We start from the raw sequence: 23,491 nt of genomic DNA on the forward strand, positions 1-23,491 counted from the left end.
TGACAAAGTTCGAGTGTCGTACTTATAGCATTTGCACAGGGACGTGAGAAATTGTCACAGCTGATATGTATCGACCAACTACCGTAATATTGCACGTCTTTGGTGTTTAAATCAACTCTCTGTAAAAATGGCTTCCCAAGGATGGTATATACGGGGATGACATTTGATTTAAACACGAATATCGTTTAATAGTACTCCCTACACATCAGGACAGGTCAAACTATATCGACGATATTGAATTCTCACGTCCCTGTGAGCACTTGGTTTTTAAAATACCTACAATCACTCTGTCGGATAATCCTTGCTGCAGTAGGTTATGTCTTGTTTACAAAATATATTTTGTCTCATACGGAACCTGCGTATTCCGACCACATTTCCATTCAAATGTCATACCACGAAATCAAATAGACAACAATACCGGAGCGGTTTTCTATCAGCACAAGTTGAAATTTAGTCTGAACCTCTCTTACCGGAGGGCTAAGGAGACTCGGCTAGTTGTCGGATTGGACAGGTTTAACCATAAAAAAATAAAAATTACATTGTGAACAACTTGATGGTGAATTTTAATAACTTTCCTTCACATTTCCGAACAAAATCACTTTGCGTTAAAATCGAAGGGATACGTATTAATTTATTAAACCGAATATTTAAATGTTTCCCTTTTCAGATTATGATGTGTCCGGACAATCTCCAAATATACATTTTCATAAGTATTCTGGATATTTTTTGAGAATTTTGATTATTAAAATAAATAATATTTCAGTGGAACCTCGTTGGTCCGGAACCTTGGTTCCGGAAAATCTTCCGAAATATCGAAAAGTCTGAATTATTGAGACAGTTAAGTTTCAGAATACATAATTATATATATTATATAACCTTCCGGAAAGCGAATTTCCGGACTTTGCGATACTAGATTAATGAGTACAATACAATGGACCTTATCTCTTTAATGTACACGTTTTAAAATATGTATATACACATAGATATTGCTTCATGTATTTCACCGCCACGCTTCCGTACGTAAAATATCAAAATTAATCGGCTATACACGTTCATTCAATTTGTAATAATGAATAATGCAAACTTTGCCGATCTGTTCAATGAAATGTGTGCCAGCTTTATCTAATACCATCTAATACCGACCTATATCTAACCTCTACGTACTTACCTTTTAAGAACATAGACTAATCACCTAACGTCACTAGGGTTGTATTATACTTATAACTCTCAGTACACATGTATCATGCCTTGATGGGATATCTAGCCGTATACTGATAGCAATCCCGTCTGTGTAAATTTACACGCGTCAGAACGTTTAAAAACTTTCACGTTCCAATAGGATAATCATGAGTTGCAGAAGACACGATGGGCATCCCCTTGTTAGGGTCTGTTTTTCCTGTAGTGACCAGCTGGTGTGCGACGAGTGTACGAAACTTGACCACTCCGGCCACATCTTCCGCGAGATCGAGGAAGTCGGTAAAGAACGACAGAAGACGTTGCTCCAGAACCTCAAAGAAACGGAAGCTGTTGTTTTGGGTATACAACAAGACCTGGGGAAACTTCAAAGCTTTAACGAAGGCAATCGATCACAGTCCAGAGACGTTGTCGACAAGATACAGCGCCGAGGCAAAGACATTCAAGACGCCGTCAACCAATACACAAAGCAACTGGTGTTTATGTGCGAACGGCATCATAACGACACAGATTACGACATCGCCGAAACCAAAGTGAGACTAGACTCGGAACTTATGAACGCAACCAAGTCTCGTGGTATTATACAAGCTGCGTTAGAGTCCGAGAACTTCCCAAAAATCATAGAAACTGAGAAATACCACCGGAACAATCAATATCAGAGACAGGTGGTTTCCGTTAAGTCTCCGAGATCCGTTGCTTTAGTGCACGGAGCAGGTACCGTCGGACATCTTAGGGAAATATTCGGAGATATTGAAATTCAGCATCAGGATAATTACCAATATCGTTTCCACAACGAATCTGAGACACGAGAAGAACACGAAAATGCAAAAAGAAGAAAACAAGATGGCGGCTACAACGTGTGTGACACAACCGTCACTTCAGCGTTCGAGCAGACGACATCCTCTTTCGGAATCTGTTTCATTTGTCCGTCGCTAGCATCGGTCGATGAATGCTGGATACGTCTTGAAAGAATGAACGAGATTAAACTGGTCTCCAGGACGGGCGATGTGAAACAAACAATCCATTTCGACACTGCTGTAGCCTGTCTCGCTAATACTGCGGACAATCGGACAGTGGTCAGTTGTCCGGACAAACATATTATACAAGAGATTCTACCGGACGGAACACCGAAGACACTTTTCCATCTGGACAGACTGTCCCCGCGTGCGCTATGTCTGACGACAGAAGGAAATCTTCTGGTGAGTCTAGTAGAGAAATGGAGTTATTCCGTATCTGCTTTCAGCACACGGAAGATCGCTAAGTATACAGTCAAAGGTTACAAAATGGCGGAAGCAGAATACGACGGCCACCGGAAGAGGTTGTTTATCAAGCCTTCAAGAGTCGCTACAAGTCTTTCTTCCGGTGATGTGGCCGTCATCAATCGAACGGAATACGAAACTAGTCATCTAGTCATTTTAGACAAACATCTTCGCCTCAAGTTCCGATACTTTGGAGATAGGAAGATAATCCCGAGCTCGAAGCGTTACTATGGCAAAGAGTCTGTCCAGTTCTGTCCTCAGGACGTCCAGTACGACGCGGGAAACAACATCCTGATCGCCGAGCTGTACAGTTGTTCTATTCAGCTGATTGACGGCAATGGTCATCTGCTCAAGATCCTTCATACAGACGAGGACATTCCCTGGTCACTGGCCGTCCATACTGACCATCAGGTGTGGACAGGCTACAACAGCGGAAAGGTCAAGGTACTCAGCTACCGTAAGTATCTGTCGTAGGACATGGTATTAATTTTCCTAAGGTTTGGTTTGCTATTATTTTGTTTAGCATCCCGTTAACCGCTAATGTCTTTTAAGGACGTGCCTCCATAAGTATCTAATGTTTGCGTGCATGTGTGTAGTATTGGCTCTTTGTGATAGCGCGGATCTGATGCCGATTGTAAGAGTGCTACCTCACTGAAATACCATGTCGAAGGCACCCATGACAGTATTCCACATTAAGCAGGGAATAACAACTACCCGTATGTTTGAAGACGTTTGTGTGTCCAGGCCTGTGGACAGAACCCACCGCATGCCTCACTTGGCTTAATGTTCAACACTAGGCCAAAAGTGAGGTATTGCCAAGGAAGGCACTAGGAAACGAAAAGGCTGTTATGAGTTGCTTTTGCGTCCCGAGGTAGAGGGCACAAAAAACTTCGATTCTGCAGGGATTTCCACATTAATCGCCTCTAACAACATTTAGAAGATAACAGCAGATTTGTTATTTTCTAAATCCCCGACCTGCAAAGTAGAACATCCCTGTCATACTTTTTTTTATACAAACAGTAACCTCCCCTTAATTTCTTTTAGAATAAAAAAAAAAGCTGTCGTAGGACTGCGCAAGGGGACTAACAAACTTATCAGGTAGCCCATTTGGTTTGTGAGCGGAGGTCCTGGGTTAGAATCACCGATCTGGCTCCGTTGCATTTTTCACTTTCAGAACACCGTTGTAGATTTCCTTTTATGTTGTTTTTTTATCTATATTTTTTACTTCATAAAAATATCGCCAAGTATTGAGGGTTTTTCCCCAGAAAAAACCCCAGTAAAGCTATTGTCATGCAAGTAAAAATCTCCCTATTCATACCTATTGTTTTTTGGCTTTAAAACGGAGATACTTAGCACATGTCTCCAGTAACAAGACGTAACAATCGGGAACCATCGGCACTTTGCGTAAACGAGGAACCACTCTTTTTCAGAAATCGACGCCGGTTAACGATAATTGATGATCAATGTATATGTTCTTTAAATTAAACTATAGTTTTGTTCCGTTCGGGATATAACGACCTTTTAACATCTTCTACGGTCATATGAAGATTGGTACCGGAAGGGACTTATCACAGTAAATAAAGAGTAGGTTGGTTGGTTGTACAGGTTTAACGTCAACAGCTAAGGTCATTTAAGGACGTGCCTCCATGTGTGCTGTGTAAGCCTGCATGTGTGAACGTGTGCCGGAGGCAGGTATTTTGACAGTTGATGTATAAGTCCCCGAGTGATAGCGCGGATCTGATGCCGATTTTATAGTGCTATCTCACTGAAATAGTTGTTGCCATTATCGTGAATGCTGAGAGAGTAGGAAAACGAGAAAAGAAAAGAATGAGCANCTTCACCCCTTCCCCATTGCTCTCCTCATATACGTACATGTATGTAGTGGGATACAGCATTAGCGATAGGACCACATTAGTCGCCTACATATATGAAGTCGGCCAATTCCAATCTAAGTCACATATAACTTTGTCATATATTTCTTATGAAAATATGCTCTCGTAACAGCTATTCAAGGGTCGTTGGAAAATATTTGATTTGCTGTATCATTTTACTATCATAAGAGGCAATTCTATGAACCCCCTGCATAATCTGGTTCTTCTTTTCCAACTCGCCCAGGCAATTAAAACGACCCAACCAGTCGATCGATGTTCAGTTATACACTGAAGTCCAGTACAGAAAGTATTTGAAAAGAGATACAAGAAATGTATTTATATTTCATTTAGGGATCCCTCACTGCAGGCAAAACACTGTATCCAACTGTAGTTTTGGTTAGAGCAACAGTTTAAATATAAAATATAAGATGTACGGGGTTCGAATCCTGGCCAGTCTCCGTTGCATTTTACACCAAGAACACTCACTGTTGCTGCATTTTCTTTCATCTTCATCATTTTTCCTAAAACTTCCGGGAACTTATGTGGTTTTTCTCTTCGGGAATGATTTATCAAAGCAATGGCCATGCAGGGAAAAGAAGTTTCCAACGCACAGCTACACATTTTTTGGCAGCGGTACGGGGATCCTTTAAAGTTCCATGTTTGCAGATTTCGACTTAATTGTGATTTCATAGTTGGTCTCGCTTTTCAATGATGTTTTTACTTTATTTTTTATTTCAGTTAAATAGACAATACAAGCGTGTGAACAACTATGTCACTGTGGCGGAGGTGATGGACTTTATCACAACAGTGTCGAAACTTCTTGAACTTCTGTTTGGAAACCTTGACTACGCCATGCTACTGTGTCTCATCTCGGATGGAAGTCGTGCAAGAGAAATATACTGGATTACAGTTTACAGAATTATTGTTTCATATTCTTATAGATATCTGGTTAAATCTGAAACGTCGATAGCAATGTTATATTGTTTTCACAAAGGAATTAAGTTCAGACGAAAAACATTTTGGAGTGATCTTTGTGCATTTTAATTGAAGTCACACGCACACAAATAAACAGATAATTTATTGACAGAAACCTACGTTTTTTTAATCGGACAACAAATTCCCCTGGGACCGATTACAGTGGTGATCATTTGATCATAGTATAATTACCTCGTGGTATTCTCTGATGTTTTAACCGTCACCTGTCCGCTATAGGTACGTCCAGCGAGCATGACCATATACTGACCACAAGACGTAAAGGACGGAGCTTGCCCTCCATCATTTGGAAGTATCGGCAGACAGCTTTGTGTTGAAGAACTAACTTTGAAGTCCGTTTAAACTTTGAAATTTCGACAGTATTAATATGCTATTTTCAAACCAGAGTTGTTGAATTGGACACCGATGCCGGGTTGTTCTGGTTCATATGTACCTAATTCAAGAAATTACTCTTAATTCAACTTTATTTTTTATCACGAATGTAAATGGAGTAATGATAATGAACACAAATATTCTATTTTTAACATTTATATAATAATACTTCAGCTATATAAGAGCTTACTTTTGGATTATCTTTTATCACAAGACGGGGAGGAAAAAAATCTTGCTCCTTCCTTTGATGAGCTCCAGTTTCCCGGGTCATATTTCCCTTATTCGGAGCCTCTCCAGAAAACCCCCAAAAGAAACGTTTCGGCGATCGGGAACCGTCGGCACTTTCCGTAAACGACTTTTACAGAAAGTGCTGTCGGAAGCAGACGACAGCAATGGCACGTCAACCTGACCATTTTCACTGTAGTGGTATTTATTTTTTTATTTCGGTATAATATACATTTATTGCTTTTGTGTTAGAGAAAACACGAATCCCTTGCTTCGCCCTCGTGAACATAAAGAAGCACAGGAAACAAAGAATCGTGTTTCCCTACCACAAGGAAATAAATCTATAGAATGTATATCTTACTGAATACAGATATTTATATCATGTCATGAAACATGTCTTAACAAAACAACACCAGGAACATTATAAAATCGCGATAGCCAGGTTGTCGAAATACACAGGTTTACACAGATTATGCGCCAAGAACGTCAAACTTTATCATTATTGTGATTCTAGAAAGGACATTTCCAGTTTGTAGTAATCTTTCAGTCAAATGTTGCAAAAATGAAATGCGTAAGATGTTTACAATTTCATGCATTATTGGCCTTTTATTACATTTGATTCTTGCATAAATGAAGATGGCTTTAAACTATTCTTAGTGGCTAGTCTTTTCTATGGACATAATAAATAATGATCATTGTACATATTCTATAACCTGCAGAGTTTGTATTACTGGAGACAATCGGAGTTTACAAACGCGAGGATGTGCTTTCCATCGTGAGGACGACACTTTAAAATCACGTGACTTCGCGAATTCGCGATTCCCAAACTTTGACACATGGAGATAAAAATTCCAGAATGCACAGTTTATTGTTTAAACATATTATAATGGTTGACTTTAAAATACGCAATTATGACAAAATGAACTCTACTTTTATTCTCAATTTATTTACTTCAAAATATTAAATGCGACTCATCATATTTGACGGATAAAATGTATACCAAATTAAAACACTTGGCCCAATGGGCCTGCATTGCTCACCTGTAATTCAATGCTGATGGCAAATGATCTCCTATATGTGACCTTTAAAGTGAGTCAAGGCCAACAGTTTATTAAGCAAAACTGTTCACCAGGCACTGTACCTTTGTCCTCGATTGGATAAGTCATTGGTGACCCAACATCACTTGAATTTCCGGTTCCTTTTCAAATCTCGGATTCTCTAGATTCTTCTTTCTTACCTGCTTTCTGTCTTTTCGTCGGTATCTCCCTAAGCATCCGTCTCCCCATGACCTTGGGTGGTGCAAGGACGACGTTTAACCCCAAACAAACAATTGCATATAGTTCAATCCCGGTCTAGTACATATGACCAACCCTTACTAGCACTGTGCCAACGGTATGTTACTTATAAATAGCGTATTTTAGGACAAAAGATTGCCTGTGCGATTCTCGGGTAGCCAACTAGATTTTAGAGATACAGTAACATGTAGCATACTTCGGGTAGAACGTCCGTATAGAGTTCATTTGTCACTGTTCGATTCCCGGCCTGTCCGCTGTTGGAGACGTATGTTCGGTTACTTGACAACTTTCTAGAGTTCTTATACATATGACTACTGCAGCGTTACACAAACTACAGGTGAACGATTGCCATAGCTATAAATAGCACCACGTGTTTTTCAGTCATTCATGCGTGAACATAATTTACCAATTGAAAACAAAAATGGCGGACATACTGGTGCAAAAAAAAACCATTTTGACCGTGTACATTGAATCACGACGGACAATTTTATCGACCACGTGATAACACATTTCGATTTTTAGATTTAACATATTTCATGGGTAAATGGATGGACCCGAGTTTTCCAAACTTATCAGTAAAAATACGTATGGCTCTATGCCAGTGGCAAAGCTGGGGGGGTTTCCAAAAGTTTTGGGGCGAGAAATTTGCCGAGCGAAGCGAGGGAGTCTGCTAGGGGGGTCCGGGGGCATGCCCCCCCTGATTTTTTTTTATTCCTAAGTGTGAAATGGTGCATTCTGGCCACTGAAAATCTGCCTTCACATCTTATTAAATTTGTCTGTTTTATATGAATTTTGCATCAAAATTGACAGTACCAAAATTACTTGAAGCATTCTGGAAGTTTATACAAAGATGCTACAGTAATAAAAATGACCTTTTTTATGTAAGTAATTAATGCTTATCTTAAGACTTTGTATAGCTTTAGTATATGCTTCAAGTTCTTAGTGGCTTCACATCAATTGTTCATGGAATCATCAAATAACAACCAAACTAGTAATTGACATTCAGAATGTTTTAATAAATCAAGGATGAATTCTAAAATGAAGAAAATGTACACATCCTTCTTTCACTCACACACACCCACTAACACCCACACACCAACATTCATTCATGTATCCTCAAACATTTTCACATATACACACTCTTAACACCAAATATAACAATATTATAAATACTCTATCATAAGACCTCAATAAATATTCTCACAAGATCTCATTTAATTACTTTCAGTCATTCTCACATCATCTCAATGTATAACATATACTCTCACACATGACATCAATAAATATTTAAACAAGACTTCAATAAATACTGTACACCAAAAAATAAATATTTTAACAAGACCTCAATAAATACTCTACACAAAACAATGAATATTTTAACAAGACCTCAATAAATACTGTACACAAAACAATGAATATTTTAACAAGACCTCAATAAATATNTATGGCTCTATGCCATGTATGTTTTAAACAGACATAAGTTTTGAGTAATTGTACAGTAAAACCACGGACTTAGATATCTAATCTAATTCCGTGGTAAAACAAAACAAAAACTGAAACACGAAGTCAGAACAGGTATTACACCAGAAGCTGGTCAGAATGGCGTGGAGAGGGGCGACAATAATGTCGATTGTCAGGGGAGAAGATAGGGCGATGTACTAAGTCGTCATCTTTTCATTGCCACGATAAAAAAAAAATAACACTTTTTTGATTGTGTACATGTATGTATACAAACTCCATGTTCTAAACTAAATTTACGTGAAGCCTATCAAGTAGATTTTACAATTTAAGCGATTATCGTCTGGAAAATTATTTCACTGATCATAACTAAAGGAAAATGAAGTTTTTTTTTTCGTAAACGACACGTTCGTTTTTGGTAATTTTCTCTGCTGTGCAAGCTGTGTTTGTTAAGAAAAATAAATAAACTGATGGTAAGCCAAGTAGTTCATACGGAGTAGCATGCCTATTTTGAATGCTCATTCCGTCTAATAAGGGGAATGGTTGCATGCAATTCCTTATTGCATCTCTGCAAGCAATTATATCGATATTACTATCTTTACAACGGAAGTTTGAGCAATTTTGGTGAAATGTTACTATTTTTTTTTATTTAGTTTTGACTTTGCAGGTTATACAAGCTATGTTGAATCGACCATAGGATAGTTTTGAAAGTATTTATGATGTGTTTTTCATATATCATTGTAATTCTGTTTGCGCGCTTTGGCACACGGGTGGAGGTGGGTTTCCAGCACCTCGATTTACCCCAAACACCCAAAAAGCCTTTAAAGAAAAAAAACCCACCAAAAACATTCAATTTATACATTGTATTAATGTTCACCAACATTGTGGACATGTACGTAACGTAGGCCTAATGATATATTCCGGTTATTTTGATAGTTTTGGCAGAGCGTATACGTCTCTGGTTTTGGTGACTCAAGTATATACGTATTTCACTATCTCCGGTGATAGAAAGTTTGATCGATACTTGTTTTATAAAATTCTAGGTGTTTTTTTCACTCATTCATTACTCTATGATATTTACAGAAGTCTGTCTATTTTTTCCCTCACTGGTTACCTTTATTTTCATTTTGTTTCTCAGTCTTGACTATGAAAAGGTAGAATCTATCTGGCTAAACGACAAAGACTGCTCAACTTATGAATCTCTGCTGATTTGGGTGTTTATTCTCCTATAAGAAAGAATTTCTTACTGTCATAGAATGCATCTGTAAACACACTTACACTCAATATTAGCTTATCAAGCAGAAGGCAAGCGATTCCACGAAACCTGCGTTGAACCGGCAGCTTGAAAAGTGTTAAGGGGAAGTAACCGCGATACATCAGGTCACATAGCTACTTATGGGTAAGTACAGCGAAAGTCAAAGGCTTAAGCTGACCTTAATTCGAACAACTTATATTATGTGACACTAATACACATGGTATTAATTCTGTTAAATGAAAGAACGCTTAAGTTGTTTACGTCGGTATGAATAGAAGTCAAGAAACAGTGGTCCATTTAAAAAAAAAATGGTCCTGTACCTACAGTAGCATAAATATCTAAGTCGGTGGTAAAATCGTATGGCAATCGTTCAGCATGCAATACACCAAGATGGGACTGTTTCATAAAAATATTTTGATTTATTATTTTAAAGATAATCAACAAAATTAGCGTTGGCAGAAAAATGAGCAGGAACCAGTTTTCAGTCCCATCCCTTATATCACATCCAAGTTGGCCGGTTTAGCTCACATGACCACAGACATTTGCTGTAACCCTTTCACCACTGTAGACCATTATGGACTCCTCCAGATCAATGCATGGTTGAGTCTACTAAAGTTACATAGGGGTGAAAGGGTTCATATGAGTGACAAAATCTAAAATCAAATAAAAGGTTCATGTTACTAGCTGTAGCAAGGATGTGGAAATCATGATGAAATAAAAGAAGAAATATCGGAAAATTCACTACATTGTTCAATATTGGACATTGATTTAACTACACTGTATGTTTTGATGGGTACCACAGATCTAGCGAACACTAGATCTGTGGTACCCATCAAAACATACAGTCACCGATTTCATTCTGATCTGCTGTCATGCACAGTCTGATCATGCATTCAATATCTTTATGTTTTATCACAGTAATAAATGTATATTGCAAATTTGCAAAATGAATTATTGGTTATTCCATAAAATATATAACTGGACATATATCCACAATAATCGCCAGTGTAAATGATGTTATAGGCTGAAATGAAAGCATGTAGTTTTTTTTATCACAGGGACTTGATAATTTGTTACAGCAAAGCTTTTGTTTGGACTTAAACTGGTGTGATTAATGTAGTATTAATCATTCTATGGGTTTAGATCAACTCTCCATAAAAATGGCACCTGAAAGATGGTATACCGATATCATTGGAGATGGTATTTTCACCAAGAGTTGATCTCAACCCTTAGAAGTCTATCCCCATGTGCAAACATAGCTTTACTGTAGCCAATTCTTAGGTCCCTGTGTTTATAATTGGGTTTCCCATCCTAACAATATACTTTTTAATCATAACCCTGAGTTATCTACAAAACAAAGACTATTGTGTTTCCTTCTGTATAACTGTAAGAGCCAGTGTACCATAATGAATTTGTCGATGGATAAAAACTCACACAGCTAGACCAGTGGCGATCCAGAGACCTATCTGAGGGGGTTTCCATGTGGGGAAAAGTTGAGGAAAATGGTGAAAATACATGATTTTTATAGAAAATTATCTCTAAGCCAAATAAAACCCTCTGGATCCACCACTGCAGACAGTTCAACCTAAATTAATAATTAAGTTGATTTTAACAAAAGGCTGACTTTGTATCAATATTTACATTTTTTATATCCTGTATAATATATCAATCCAAAGATGTAATTTTACCATTCTTTTTTTCATTTTTAGGTGATAAGTCTTAAATTTTGTTGCTAATAAAAAAGTAGATACAGATATATATCTATGTTCCATTGTCCTGGGAAATATGACAATAACAAACACAAATCAAATGTTTTCAGGAATTATTTTTATTCATGACATGAAATTATGAAAACTGGAACATGCATTACAAATGCTTTTTTAATATAATTTTCCTTTGGAAAAAAACATCTACATGCATATTAACTATATTAACTGTTTATCACTCTCACACATCGCTGGCACTTTAATTTCTGTGTAGAATGAAACATAATATCTAGAAAAATATTCTAATAAAGGTCAGTTAACTCATTTACCCCTGAAATTTCATAATGGACTAATCCAACCTTTGAATTGGAAAAGTTCAAATGTGTCTTCAGGGATGAATGAGTTAAACGATTGTTATGAACATTTAACAAATAAACAGATATCTGCTGTAGGCATCAGAAGTTAAATCAACGTAAAGTGAAACTTTTTGAAATATTTTTAATCCTTTCACCACTGTAGACCATAATGGACTCATCCAGATCATTGAATGGTAGAGTCTACTAAAGCAACACAGGGGTTGAAGGGCTAAAATTCAGAACATTTGCTGATAGACAAGTTACAATTTAACAAAACAGTTTGTCTGTATCATGAATTTGATTCTATTCAAAAAACGGAAAACAGACTCGGGCCAATATCGGGGAGGGGCACCTAAGGGCCTATATCCCTTTGAAAAGGTACAAAATCTTAATTGTTTATCCTTTTTTCTCTCTCAAATTTCACCATTGCCTTGTTTTTTTCAGATATAATCTTCATCATTGGAATCTACTAAGCAAGGACAATTTATAAAAGTTCTTAAATCTTGTTTTCCCATACCTCAGATATTGTGTGTATGTTTTTAAAAGTTGTGTTGGCTATAATTATATGAAATTTTACTGGTTAAACTGAATGGCAGGCTTATTTATCAAGCATCAGCTTAGAAAATTAAAAAAAAAAGTCTTTCTCTGTGTAGAGAAAAACAACTCACACAAGCTATTTAGCCAGAATCCCATCCTCAATTTCATCACACATATCAACAGTTAAGTACAATGAGTTCACCAGAACAAGCTATTTTTATGGTGAGGAAGATCCAGAGAAAAATAATCAATCACTCTTGTGTTATTGCAAACAGGGATATTTCAATGGTAGATAAGATTTTTTGTAGTTTAGCAGTTATCAAAGTCTCATGCTAAACTTTAGAAAAGTATCTTTCTCTTGGATTGAGATTTCCATTCCTTCAACACACAGGAGTGAAAGATTCTATTGCTGATAATAATTGTACTGTGAGCCGATTTAAAGAAAAGAAAAAGGACAAATAGACAGACAGATATTAATCAGATACACAGACCGTCAGAGCAAAAGGTAGACAAGTATTTGAGTCGAGTCTAAGACAGACAGACAGATGGACAAACAGTGTCCAACAGACAGACAATTTCATGTCAAACAGACAGATATTTGAGTGATATACGGACGGTCAGACAGACACAGAAAAATGGTTTTAGTTTTGTTGCATGGCAAATCTATAAAAAATATTATTCACAAAAAGATGACATGTTAAATTTCAGTTAAACACAGGTATAAACAGTCCCTATTAGGAAAAAAAACCCATTGCACTTTTATTTCACGTTTGATCAACAAATGTTGGACAGTCTATATATGGCAATAACATAAATGATGGGCTTGCTTTAATGAATTAGGAAAGTTTAACTGCTAAAGATTAGGTGATTCTTACTGCTCTCACTAACCCTTTCACCACTGTATACCATAATGGACTCATCCAGATAAATGTATGGTAGAGTCTACTAAAGTTACCTAGGGGTGGAAGGGTTAAATTGTGATACAAATTGAAACGGGATGATATGAATTTAAACTATGCAATGTAACACTTTCAGGGTTTTGTGAATGATTTGAGTTTTGATAGAAATAAGTATGAAATCTGTATTTTGTTTCAATGATAAGTATAACTTCATGCCTATAGTGTACAGAAAATGCATGCAGTTAAGGGTATTCGACACTGTAAAATACTGTTTTCAGGATTTTTTGTTCTTAATTTCTGTGCTTTCTTAATTATAAACATTTCATTTTTCAAATCTCAAAATAAGATAGAATTTATTATCAAAGGTCAAAAATATAAAATTTGACCCAAGTAGTTTTCATACACTCCATTATATGTCGCAATTATAAAATTAAATCAGAACCTAAACTTGATAATACTTAGTGACGATTTCTTATATAGAAAATACACCTGCAAGGTTGGTATTCATGAAACCATTCTCATATGCCCAAGCATGGACTCTCATGTGCTCAAACCATCTTTCTTGTAATTCGCTTCGATCATGTGACTTGGTCAAAAAGTTAAACTCAAGCATTGAAAGAATGTGAATTTTTAACAATTGATCAATAAAACAGGAAATTGGGCTTGAGCACAGAATCTGACTTTGAGCACGAGAATAGTTCCGTGAATATCTGTAACATTATCTTGATTCTGGTACATGTGACGAGCCACCTTAACATGGCTGAAATGCTAATATCATGTATTTTATGAATTATTCCACATAATTCCTCCAAAAAATACAATGATGTAAATGATAATTCAATTTTTTAATAATATTCATATGATTAAATGCCTAAAATATATGCAAAATCGGACTAGATTTTTCTTTGTTCAAAATGGTAAAAAATCATTAATAACCAGTAAATATGAGTACTTAGCGGAAACATTTAAATGGTACAACAGTTTCATAAAGATCGTGAGAAATGGACGTTTTGTTGTATGACTGACTAGCTTCTTATACCTTAATACCGTATATTAAACTGATGAAACAGGAATGATATATTTAGTACTTATCAATAATATGTATTACAAATATGCATCAATTACCGGTTAACGTAAAGGAGTAGACTCAATAACAGCAGATTTCAGCCTCAAAAATGTTCGTAAATTTTCCAAATTTGTTGGAATTATGAAAAGTTTTTAAATTGTCAAAAATAAAGTTTAGATAATTTTTGTAACTCAGTAATGTATTTTTAGTTCGTATCTAATGTTAAATGTAATTTTGAGTTTTTTTTTTTTATTTCAGATAATTTAAGGGTGTAAGGGTGAAAAACAGCTCAAGGCATATGAGTCTATTCCTTTAGAAATCAAATCGACCGTATTTGAGCTAATAAATGCTCCTGTGTATTAACTAATTTTGAAGAATTAGAACGATTTTAGAATCATCCAAATTTCTCAAAAAAGTTAGCAGATAACTTTTATGTAAATTGGTAAAATTTGACAAAGAGATAGAACTCATGAACCAGTACAAAAGGATTATAAGAGTGGGTTTATAATGGGGGCACTTATTATATTGAATACGGTAATTAAAATGGAAGGATTGTTTGTGTAAAAAAATATTAAACTGAGACTAGATTTTGTCCTACGACCTGGTTATGCTTGTTAATAATAATACACAATTAATGGAATGATGAAAGCAATTAATAAATAAAAATCAACCTTAATAAATTACTTGTCACCGATTATGTTAACACTATATTAATGCGATGGCGTGACTGACGTTGAATTAATATCACAATATGCTTTCTGTGTCCTACCATGATACAAGAATTGGAAATTGTAGCAACATCGTAATCCAAATTGTTGAAACACCACTGCCTTCAAGCACTTAATAAACAACACAGTCTTTATCATTGATTTATTTTCTAACTATGAAAAAAGAATATCCCTGGCTTACCGAAATCATGTAGAATTAAATGAATAATCTATTATCAAAAGTCCTTGAAGAGATATTCAAATTTCCTTCAAACACAATACATTACAGTTATAAATATTTTATGAGTGTTGTCTCCCTTGGAATAATTGATTAACAATATTTCATGATTAAGTTATTTCTGAGTTTGATGTCAAAGAAATAATAAAAAATATCATTATTAAAATACAGTTAATTCTGTTAATTCTGTTTTATGTGGAATTCTTTTAAAAGAGATGCATGTCATTGTTAGATACAGCATACACCCTTAACTAAGAAATATAAAATTGAATGTAAAAAGTTTTCGTGTTAGACATTCAGAAGGATACATTTAATTCTACGTAAAATTGAGTTGAAATATCCAGGGGTAAAAACTTAATAGACCGTAGTAATTAAAGTTTAGCTTTTCTAGAAATCAAGAAATTGGGGGAATAGAAGGCAGTGGTAAGTAACAGTAAGATTGGCTGTCGCTGTAAGAATTGTGTTTAATGCAAGCCCCTATCTACAGCTCTTCTACAATCACACTTCTGTAGCATGACCTTGCTGAATTGCTGCTAAAAGATTATTTTTCGACCGCACAAATAATCTGCCCTTAGTCCATGGATTTTGTAGCCGGAGTGGCTGATAGTCATCGCGGAGAATTCTCTCCCTTGCACCAATCACAGCCACAAGACAGAAGTCTACTATTTTGTCTTCGGAGTAGGTAGGCCCCGACTTGCCCTTCATCACCAGGGCCTTGTTGAGATGTTTCACGACAAGATGGACGACCTCTCTTGCTGTCGTTCTCGAAGTGACATGTAACCGCACTCTTGTGCCCTTTGAGAGTCCTGTCTCGTAGGCGGCATACACTTCAAGTATTCCTGAACTATTTGTCGATGAATCCGGCGGGTTTGACACTGGAGATTTACTCTCCGTTGGCGTACTTTCTCTCCCCTTTTGTATGTGTCCATTTGTTCGTTGAACCTCCTCAGTTGGATCGTAAAACTTTGCAATCTTTCGATTGTCTTTTCCGACACTTATTTCATTCGAATCACACGCTGTTGACCCACAGCTTGGCTGGGAATTGTTATTATCCAGAATTTTTCTATTTGATTTTCCGTGGAAGTTTGGCGTGTCTGTTTCCTTGTCAGTGGACATAATCAGACTAACGGGTGTTCCGCCGTGCACAGATTTGTCGCGAGCGTACGTAATAATGTCCATCACCCATCGTGTACTTTTCCAGGCAGAGTCTAAATGCTGCTGTAGTGTGTTAAGTTTATCTACTCGTGACTTTGCAGAACTCAGCTCCCCGGAAGAAAAGGCCTGAAATAACAAAAGACCAATTGTAATTTTGCAGTTCATTTAAGACATTTCCTACATCTTGCTGATTACAAAGAAAGTTTTCAGTCCTTGGGATTTTTTTAGCTGTATGATCAAACTCATTATTTGTCCTGGATATTTCGATTGGTCCCAACAACTTAAGTCATTAGTACTTGTCAATCTTATTAGCAGCACCCTGGATATATGACTTAAGGGTATATGCTACCTTACTGTAACATGGACACATAAAGGTATATGCTACCTAACTGTGACATGGAGACTTAAGGAAGTATGCTACCTCACTCTGATATTGAGACTTAAGGATGTATACTACTTTACTGTGACATGGAAACCTTAAGGATGTATGTTTCCTTACTATGACATGGAGACTTAAGGAAGTTTGCTACCTTACTGTGACATGGAGACTTAAGGGTGTATGCTATCTTACTGTGACACTGGAACTAAGGGTGTATGCTACCTTACTGTGACATGGACACTTAAGTGTGTATGCTAACTTACTGTGACATGTAGACTTATGGATATATGCTATACCTTACTGTGACATGTAGACTTAAGGACATATGCTATACCTTACTGTGACATGGAGACTTAAGGGTGTATGCTATCTTACTGTGACACTGGGACTAAGGGTGTATGCTACCTAACTGTGACATGGAGACTTAAGGAAGTATGCTACCTTACTGTGACATGGAGACTTAAGGATATATGCTATACCTAACTGTGACATGGAGACTTAAGGATGTATGCTACCTTACTGTGACATGGAGACTTGAAGCATTATGTCTGCTTCAACGCACTTGCAGGATTGTATACATCAACTGGAGCTCTCTTCCTCATTTTTTAAACACCTACGCCACTTTAATATGTTGGATGAATTACATAAGCTAAGTGACCTCAAAAGCTACGACAGTTTACTCACCTCTCTTTGGGCTTGCTGTGCCAGGGCGAGGTCCATCTCGAGTAGGGAAGAGAGTCGTGAGTATTTACTCAGGAGTCGAGTCTGGTACGTGTTCAGGTGGACTAAAAAACAATACCATAAACGATGATCTACTGAATGATGCAAAATTTGAAATTTTAAAACACTTTGCAACATAACTTACATAGAAGCTTTGACATAAATCAAATGCCACTTCAAATTTTTGAATTTTGATCTATTTAGATAACTGGGAATCAGAATAACAATTATTCTTTATAAGTTTTCTCTCAATCAAAAAGGTAGAAATCTGTTCATATACGGTCCACTTTAGGTAATTTTGAAAATTTCGTCATTAAAAATCAGGTGAAATTAAACAGAAAGATGTACGATATGTGACATTAAACTATGTGGTAATCAACCAATCAAATTGATTCCGTAAAAATAAAGGGAGATAAATCTTGATACAAACTACAGAGATTTTCAGTCACTCTAACACTAATCCAATATCCTCCCTTACTTAAAAAATGTAAATGTATATGGATAAAAAGAAAGAATATTTTAGAGTTAAGTTTTTCTTTATATAAGTAAAATGTAATGAATTACAGGTAAATGCCTTACTTGTTTCAAACACTTTGACAGGCAGAAGCATAAAGTCTCTCTTTAAGGCGAGGTCGTCTGCCTGTCCCGGTACAATGCACACATTCTCTATAGGGGGCAGCAGCAATAGAAACGTAACGTCACTGCTCACCTCCACGACCTCCAGATCGTAAATACGATGCATTTTCGCAAGGTTTTCCGGAATATCTGAAATGAGAGAAAATATGATTATTAGTATACAGGTAAACCTGCTCATGGAACTACCTCCGTTAAGCGACCACCTGTGTTAAGAAACCAATTTTAATGTTCCATAATTTGGTGATTTCATTGTGAATTGAGCCCACCTCCTTAAAAGACCCTTTTTTTAGACTTACCAAAGGTGATCTCTTCATAAAGGTTTAATTGTATAAACAAGCCATTTAGATTACTATGTCATGCCTGTGCCCCGCTTTGTACATCAATGCACGTACATGTCACGTTTTGCGGGTGGTCTAGCTCTTACAGTTTCAGAGCACTTAAACGCAAAAACTTAATGTTGATGGAGATGCTGACAAAGTCAATAGACCATGAAAGGTAGGCCGACCATGAAAGGTAGGCCGCATCCAGCATTTGATGCATGGGTTGAGATGTACTACATAAGATGCATCTATGGTCCAAGTTCGGTTGGTCTAGCACTTATACTTTCAGTGAAACTAACTTAAACGCAAAAACTTAATGTTGACGCCGCCGTCGCCGGAAAAGCCACACCTAAGTCTCGCTACCGCTACTTCGTGGCAGCGAGAAAAAAATGAGACACTAAATCTTAACTTACCTAACATGTCAAAGAGCCTTTCTGAACCGTTCATCAGCTCTTTCTGAAAATGAGGTTTTGCTGTGGTCTGCCTCCCAGAACTAACATCCTGTAACCATTCCCATTCTTCTCTGTAATACAAAATGGTGGACATTTAAATTTATTTTCAATTCCAAGCAATAAATTTCCAGCAATTGTAGAATATAACATCTATTTGCCTGAGTCAGAATTTCTGATCCTTTTTATAAGGATTTTAAAGCAAGCAATGAAGGGTAAGTATTAATCCTAAAATAGAGACAGATTGTTCCTTTTTCTCTGCCATTTCAAGTCTGACACCCAAATCAATATAAAGTTGCATTTTAATAATATCTCAACATAATATTCTCACATATTATTTACTTTAACTCATTCACCCCTGAAGACACATTTGACCTTTTCCAATTCAAAGGTTGGGATAGTTCATTATGACATTTCAGGGGTGAATGAGTTAAATAGTAGCCAAACAAGCACATTTTAAGGCTAATCTGTGGGGATTACAAGATAAAGTATCAAACACAGTTTTAAAATAAAATGAAGTTACGAACCTCAGTGAAGGAAGTAATAAGAGTGTGTTTTCATTTACTTTGTTGGTGTGTATACTACTTTGCACATTATACTGATTTTTTGTGTCTGAGTTTTCTCCCTTTTATAGTACACTAGTGATTTGTATAAAGTTAGCTCCCTTACTCATCATACCTGTTGTTTATTTTAGAGCTTTCACATTCCTATTTTGTCTTAAACAGCTTTTATCTAAAAAACTGAATACTTGAGACATCAAATCCAATTACCATTCATAGAACATAAAGTTTTAACTATTGTGGAGCTCTTTTGGTATGAAGATGCATGTCTAAAGTTAAGGTAGCATACACCCTTAACTCCCAAATAAGGATGCTACAGGCAATATAGAATGACTTTCCACCACACTTACTTGGATATGTTGGGACAGTTGCGAAGCTTGACGTTTGGAAGATTATTGGGGGCCTTGCTTGGTACGAGAAGCTGGATAAGTTCCACTGACACCTGAACTTTGAGGTAACCAAGGTACAGACCCTTCGCCAGTGGTACGGTACTGGTCTGGTGGTACACCACCATCTCCTGTAAAAATGCAAGGACAGATCTGTAAATCAGGACAAGCCCTGCAAATATTTACGTCACGTTTCTTAGAGGAAGGACACTAAAGTTTTGAGAATTTCACTTCTATTCAATTAAAATGCACTAATTTTTTAAGAGCTTTACTTTATATCGTGAAAATTAAAAGGCACTTAAAAGTTCTCAATCTAGAAAGACAATATGGAGAACAACAGAATCAATTTACATCTGACGGTCAAGTAAACAGTACATTACAATTCACTTAAACAGATGAAAAATTATAAACATTTCATTTTTAAACACAAACATGTCTTTAACTGAATTCCTGAGTCTATTAATGCTTCTTCTTCATAAAGACAGATTGGATGATGCTCTGGTCTATACAGGGTTCCAGATTACACAGGGACCAGTTTAGACAGGTGAACACCCTGTATAACGACTCATACTTACAGACAAGGAGTTGACTAGAATATCCATAGAGTCTGTGGAATCAGTACTTGACCCTCCAGAGTTGGGCGTGGAAGTACGCCTTAACAACTTTGCGGAGTTGACCCACTTTCCGGAACTGAGACAGACAGACTTCATTTCCTTGACGTCGCTGACAGTGGTCAGTATTATGCTACCGTTGATGTCCTTCAGGGGTTTGTGGTGAAACTGACCAAGGTCGTTTACACCAAGAGCACTCTACAATACAAAATGATATCAAATATACAGCAAAACCTCATTATACTGCCACCATCTGTCAAGAGAAATTTTGGCGTTATAAAGGGAAACCTCTTTTTAACGCCAAAAATTCTCTTATAATGAAAAATATGAATTTCTTCTTTTACCAGATATCAGCCAATGAAGGGAGTTCACTTAAATTGACTTCATTCACTATAAGCTTAACTTATTTTATATGAAAGTAAAAAAAGGTTTACCTGTAACACTGATATAGCCTGTAAGAGTTTGTTACGAAAATGCATGGTGCCTGCACTCGTGTTCTTATCCATGTCTTGACGAAAGGATTTCACATCATCCCAATTACAGGAAATCTGTCGAAATAAAACCCAATTTTATCAGAATATTTCAGTCCATTGAAACAAGCAAAGAAGTCCTAAAAATACCAATATAACAATTTTCATTAATAATTTGATTTTGTGTGAATTCCTTTACAAAAAATCTTTAGATATAAAAAAAGTTTCATTAGATACACGCTTTTCATAGGAAAATGTGAAATAAATTCATAGATTCAATTTCTCTAATTATTAATGTTTTGAAAAAAAAAATTGAATTTATCCTATGTACCTGTTGACTTTTAACTGCCTTTTAATAAGGTGCTTCACACTTAGACAAAGATAGGAAGGACTATATTAGACTGTTTTCTCTCTCGTTCTCACGACCCTTTATTTACACAGAAGTGTCAGTGTTAACATACATCAGCTTACCTTCATTAACCAATGGAGGTCGTTATAGACAGCAGGTCCAGCAAAGTTCTCGTCAACCTCCATGACTGGTAGCTGGTCGTCAGATGTTACAAAAACCTTGTCCCCACTATACAGTAGACAAGCCATATACACCCCTCTGTGGACACAAAATTTTACAAATATAGAAAAATTGCACCAATCAAAATCAAAAGGAATCATCTCATTAGAGAGATTTTGGTACATATGCCATAAGGTGAAAGAATACAAAATTTTCCTGATTTCATCATGTAATTTAACTTCCCAGCCTGACTTTTGTCTATTTATACAGCTGGGTGTACTAGAATATGTACTGAAAAAAGCTTCTTGCTCAAGCAAAATGATACAATTGAATTACTTCCCTTACATTAGGGTAGTCAAGCAGTTTTCATTTGTTATAAATTATCTTAGAACTTTTATGTCCTGTACAATATAAAACATTATAGTATATAATTTTGTGGCTTAGTTTAAAGAACACATATTTCTTCTCGATAAAGAATCATCAAAATTTATCAACTTTAAAAAAAGGGTTAAAGGTGAAAAAGAACAAACCTTTTTAATGCCTTTTGAAATTTTGGTGCGGAAGTAAACAGGTTTTTTATACTCTTCCTCTTGCGCTGTTGAGGAGAATCGCCACCAGAACTTTCTGCAAAATAGAGATTAAAATATATTTATTTAATGTGCTTGATAAAAGTATTCTGAATCTTGTTGAAACAGTTTAGTTTGTTTGTGCTTTACATCCTATTATTACAGCTAGGGCCAGTACCTGACAACTGCCCTTAAGGTACATGTAGGTCTCGAACCTACATCCCAGTGGTGGAGGGCTAGTGGTAGCAGAATGTCAGAAGCTTTACCCACTTAGCCACATGATCTTCTTCACTATGAAATACGATTTCTGACCAACATTTCGCCAACACCTTGGTTTAAAGTAAAAACAAAATTCATATCCCCATGACTCTGATGTACTAGACATTTGGTCATACACTGTAAAGATGTAAAGATCAATTTCAAACCTTTTAATTCTGAAGCATCTGCAGGTCGGTGTTGTTTGACATTCGAAAAGATTCCTGCCAAGTGTTCTAATTTTCCGTCAGTTCTTGACGCCATTGATCCCTCAACATCTCTCCAAGCTGTGAAAGAAGGAAAAAGTTAACAATAAAAATTCATTATTTCTCCAAGGTGAGAAGGAAGAGAAAAGTAAACAATAAACTCTTAATATCTCTCTAAGGTGAGGAGGAAGAGAAAAGTAAACAATAAACATTAGATATTTCTCCTGGATGTGGAGGAAGACAAAAATTAGCAACAAAGGAAGGCAAATGTAAACAATAAACACACTTTACATCTCTCCAAATTGAGAAGGAAGACAAAATTATGTTCCGACAAATCAAACCTCAATTTTTGTTGTTGTGGATTCGTATATATATTTTGTATACTGTAATATCACGTGTGAAAAGCCAGTTTTGGGAATACCTGATATTGACCAATCTTACAAATTTTTTTCTTTTATTATTATTAAGTATTATGACTTGACACTTTATTCTGAACAATCAATTTGGCGTCGAAAGCACTAGATCAATACCCGTTTCACTAGGTATCTACATCATACGTACATGATGGCACGGCATACGTAGGTTTGGTGGGAGTGAAGGGGCTGTAACCCTTCATGTTCCAGGCGGACACCCTTATGTAGTACTTGTTTCCCTTCACCAGACTGGGTACCTCGTACTCTAGGTGGCGCATGTCCTCGACGATCTGATCCCCCGCCAGCGGCATGAAGTCTTCAAAGCAACTCCATTCAACTATCAACAAAAGACACAGCTCATTACATTGCTGATTATTGGGTAGTGGGGGTAGGGGGGGGGGATGGGTCGGTTTTGAGGAGTGGGGT

General features: G+C 36.5%; 2 protein-coding genes across 3 annotated transcripts in view; one reads left to right on the top strand and one right to left on the bottom strand.

Annotated features, from left to right (window-relative positions):
• The first annotated feature begins 1,346 nt into the window (after nt 1–1,346).
• LOC110455715 lies at nt 1,347–5,892 on the top strand. Its single transcript, XM_021506026.1, has 2 exons — nt 1,347–2,910; nt 5,063–5,892. The coding sequence occupies exons 1-2, from the start codon at nt 1,347–1,349 to the stop codon at nt 5,068–5,070; spliced, it is 1,572 nt and encodes a 523-aa protein (XP_021361701.1). The 3' UTR covers nt 5,071–5,892.
• Nucleotides 5,893–11,731: 5,839 nt separating this feature from the next.
• LOC110455674 (ankyrin repeat and fibronectin type-III domain-containing protein 1-like) overlaps nt 11,732–23,491 on the bottom strand; it is a 152,983-nt gene continuing 141,223 nt past the window's right edge. For both annotated transcript variants that reach the window (XM_021505939.1, XM_021505940.1), the window contains 11 exons: nt 23,214–23,402; nt 22,617–22,733; nt 22,156–22,249; nt 21,589–21,724; nt 21,082–21,195; nt 20,612–20,845; nt 20,001–20,167; nt 19,055–19,164; nt 18,265–18,450; nt 17,650–17,750; nt 11,732–16,712 (listed from right to left, as the gene is read on the bottom strand). In XM_021505939.1, coding sequence (XP_021361614.1) covers nt 15,930–16,712; nt 17,650–17,750; nt 18,265–18,450; nt 19,055–19,164; nt 20,001–20,167; nt 20,612–20,845; nt 21,082–21,195; nt 21,589–21,724; nt 22,156–22,249; nt 22,617–22,733; nt 23,214–23,402 — 2,231 coding nt within the window. In that variant the 3' untranslated portion in view covers nt 11,732–15,929. The remainder of the gene's footprint in view (nt 16,713–17,649; nt 17,751–18,264; nt 18,451–19,054; nt 19,165–20,000; nt 20,168–20,611; nt 20,846–21,081; nt 21,196–21,588; nt 21,725–22,155; nt 22,250–22,616; nt 22,734–23,213; nt 23,403–23,491) is intronic.

Source organism: Mizuhopecten yessoensis, unplaced genomic scaffold (assembly GCF_002113885.1).
Source record: "Mizuhopecten yessoensis strain PY_sf001 unplaced genomic scaffold, ASM211388v2 scaffold8361, whole genome shotgun sequence".
Taxonomy (NCBI): domain Eukaryota; kingdom Metazoa; phylum Mollusca; class Bivalvia; order Pectinida; family Pectinidae; genus Mizuhopecten; species Mizuhopecten yessoensis.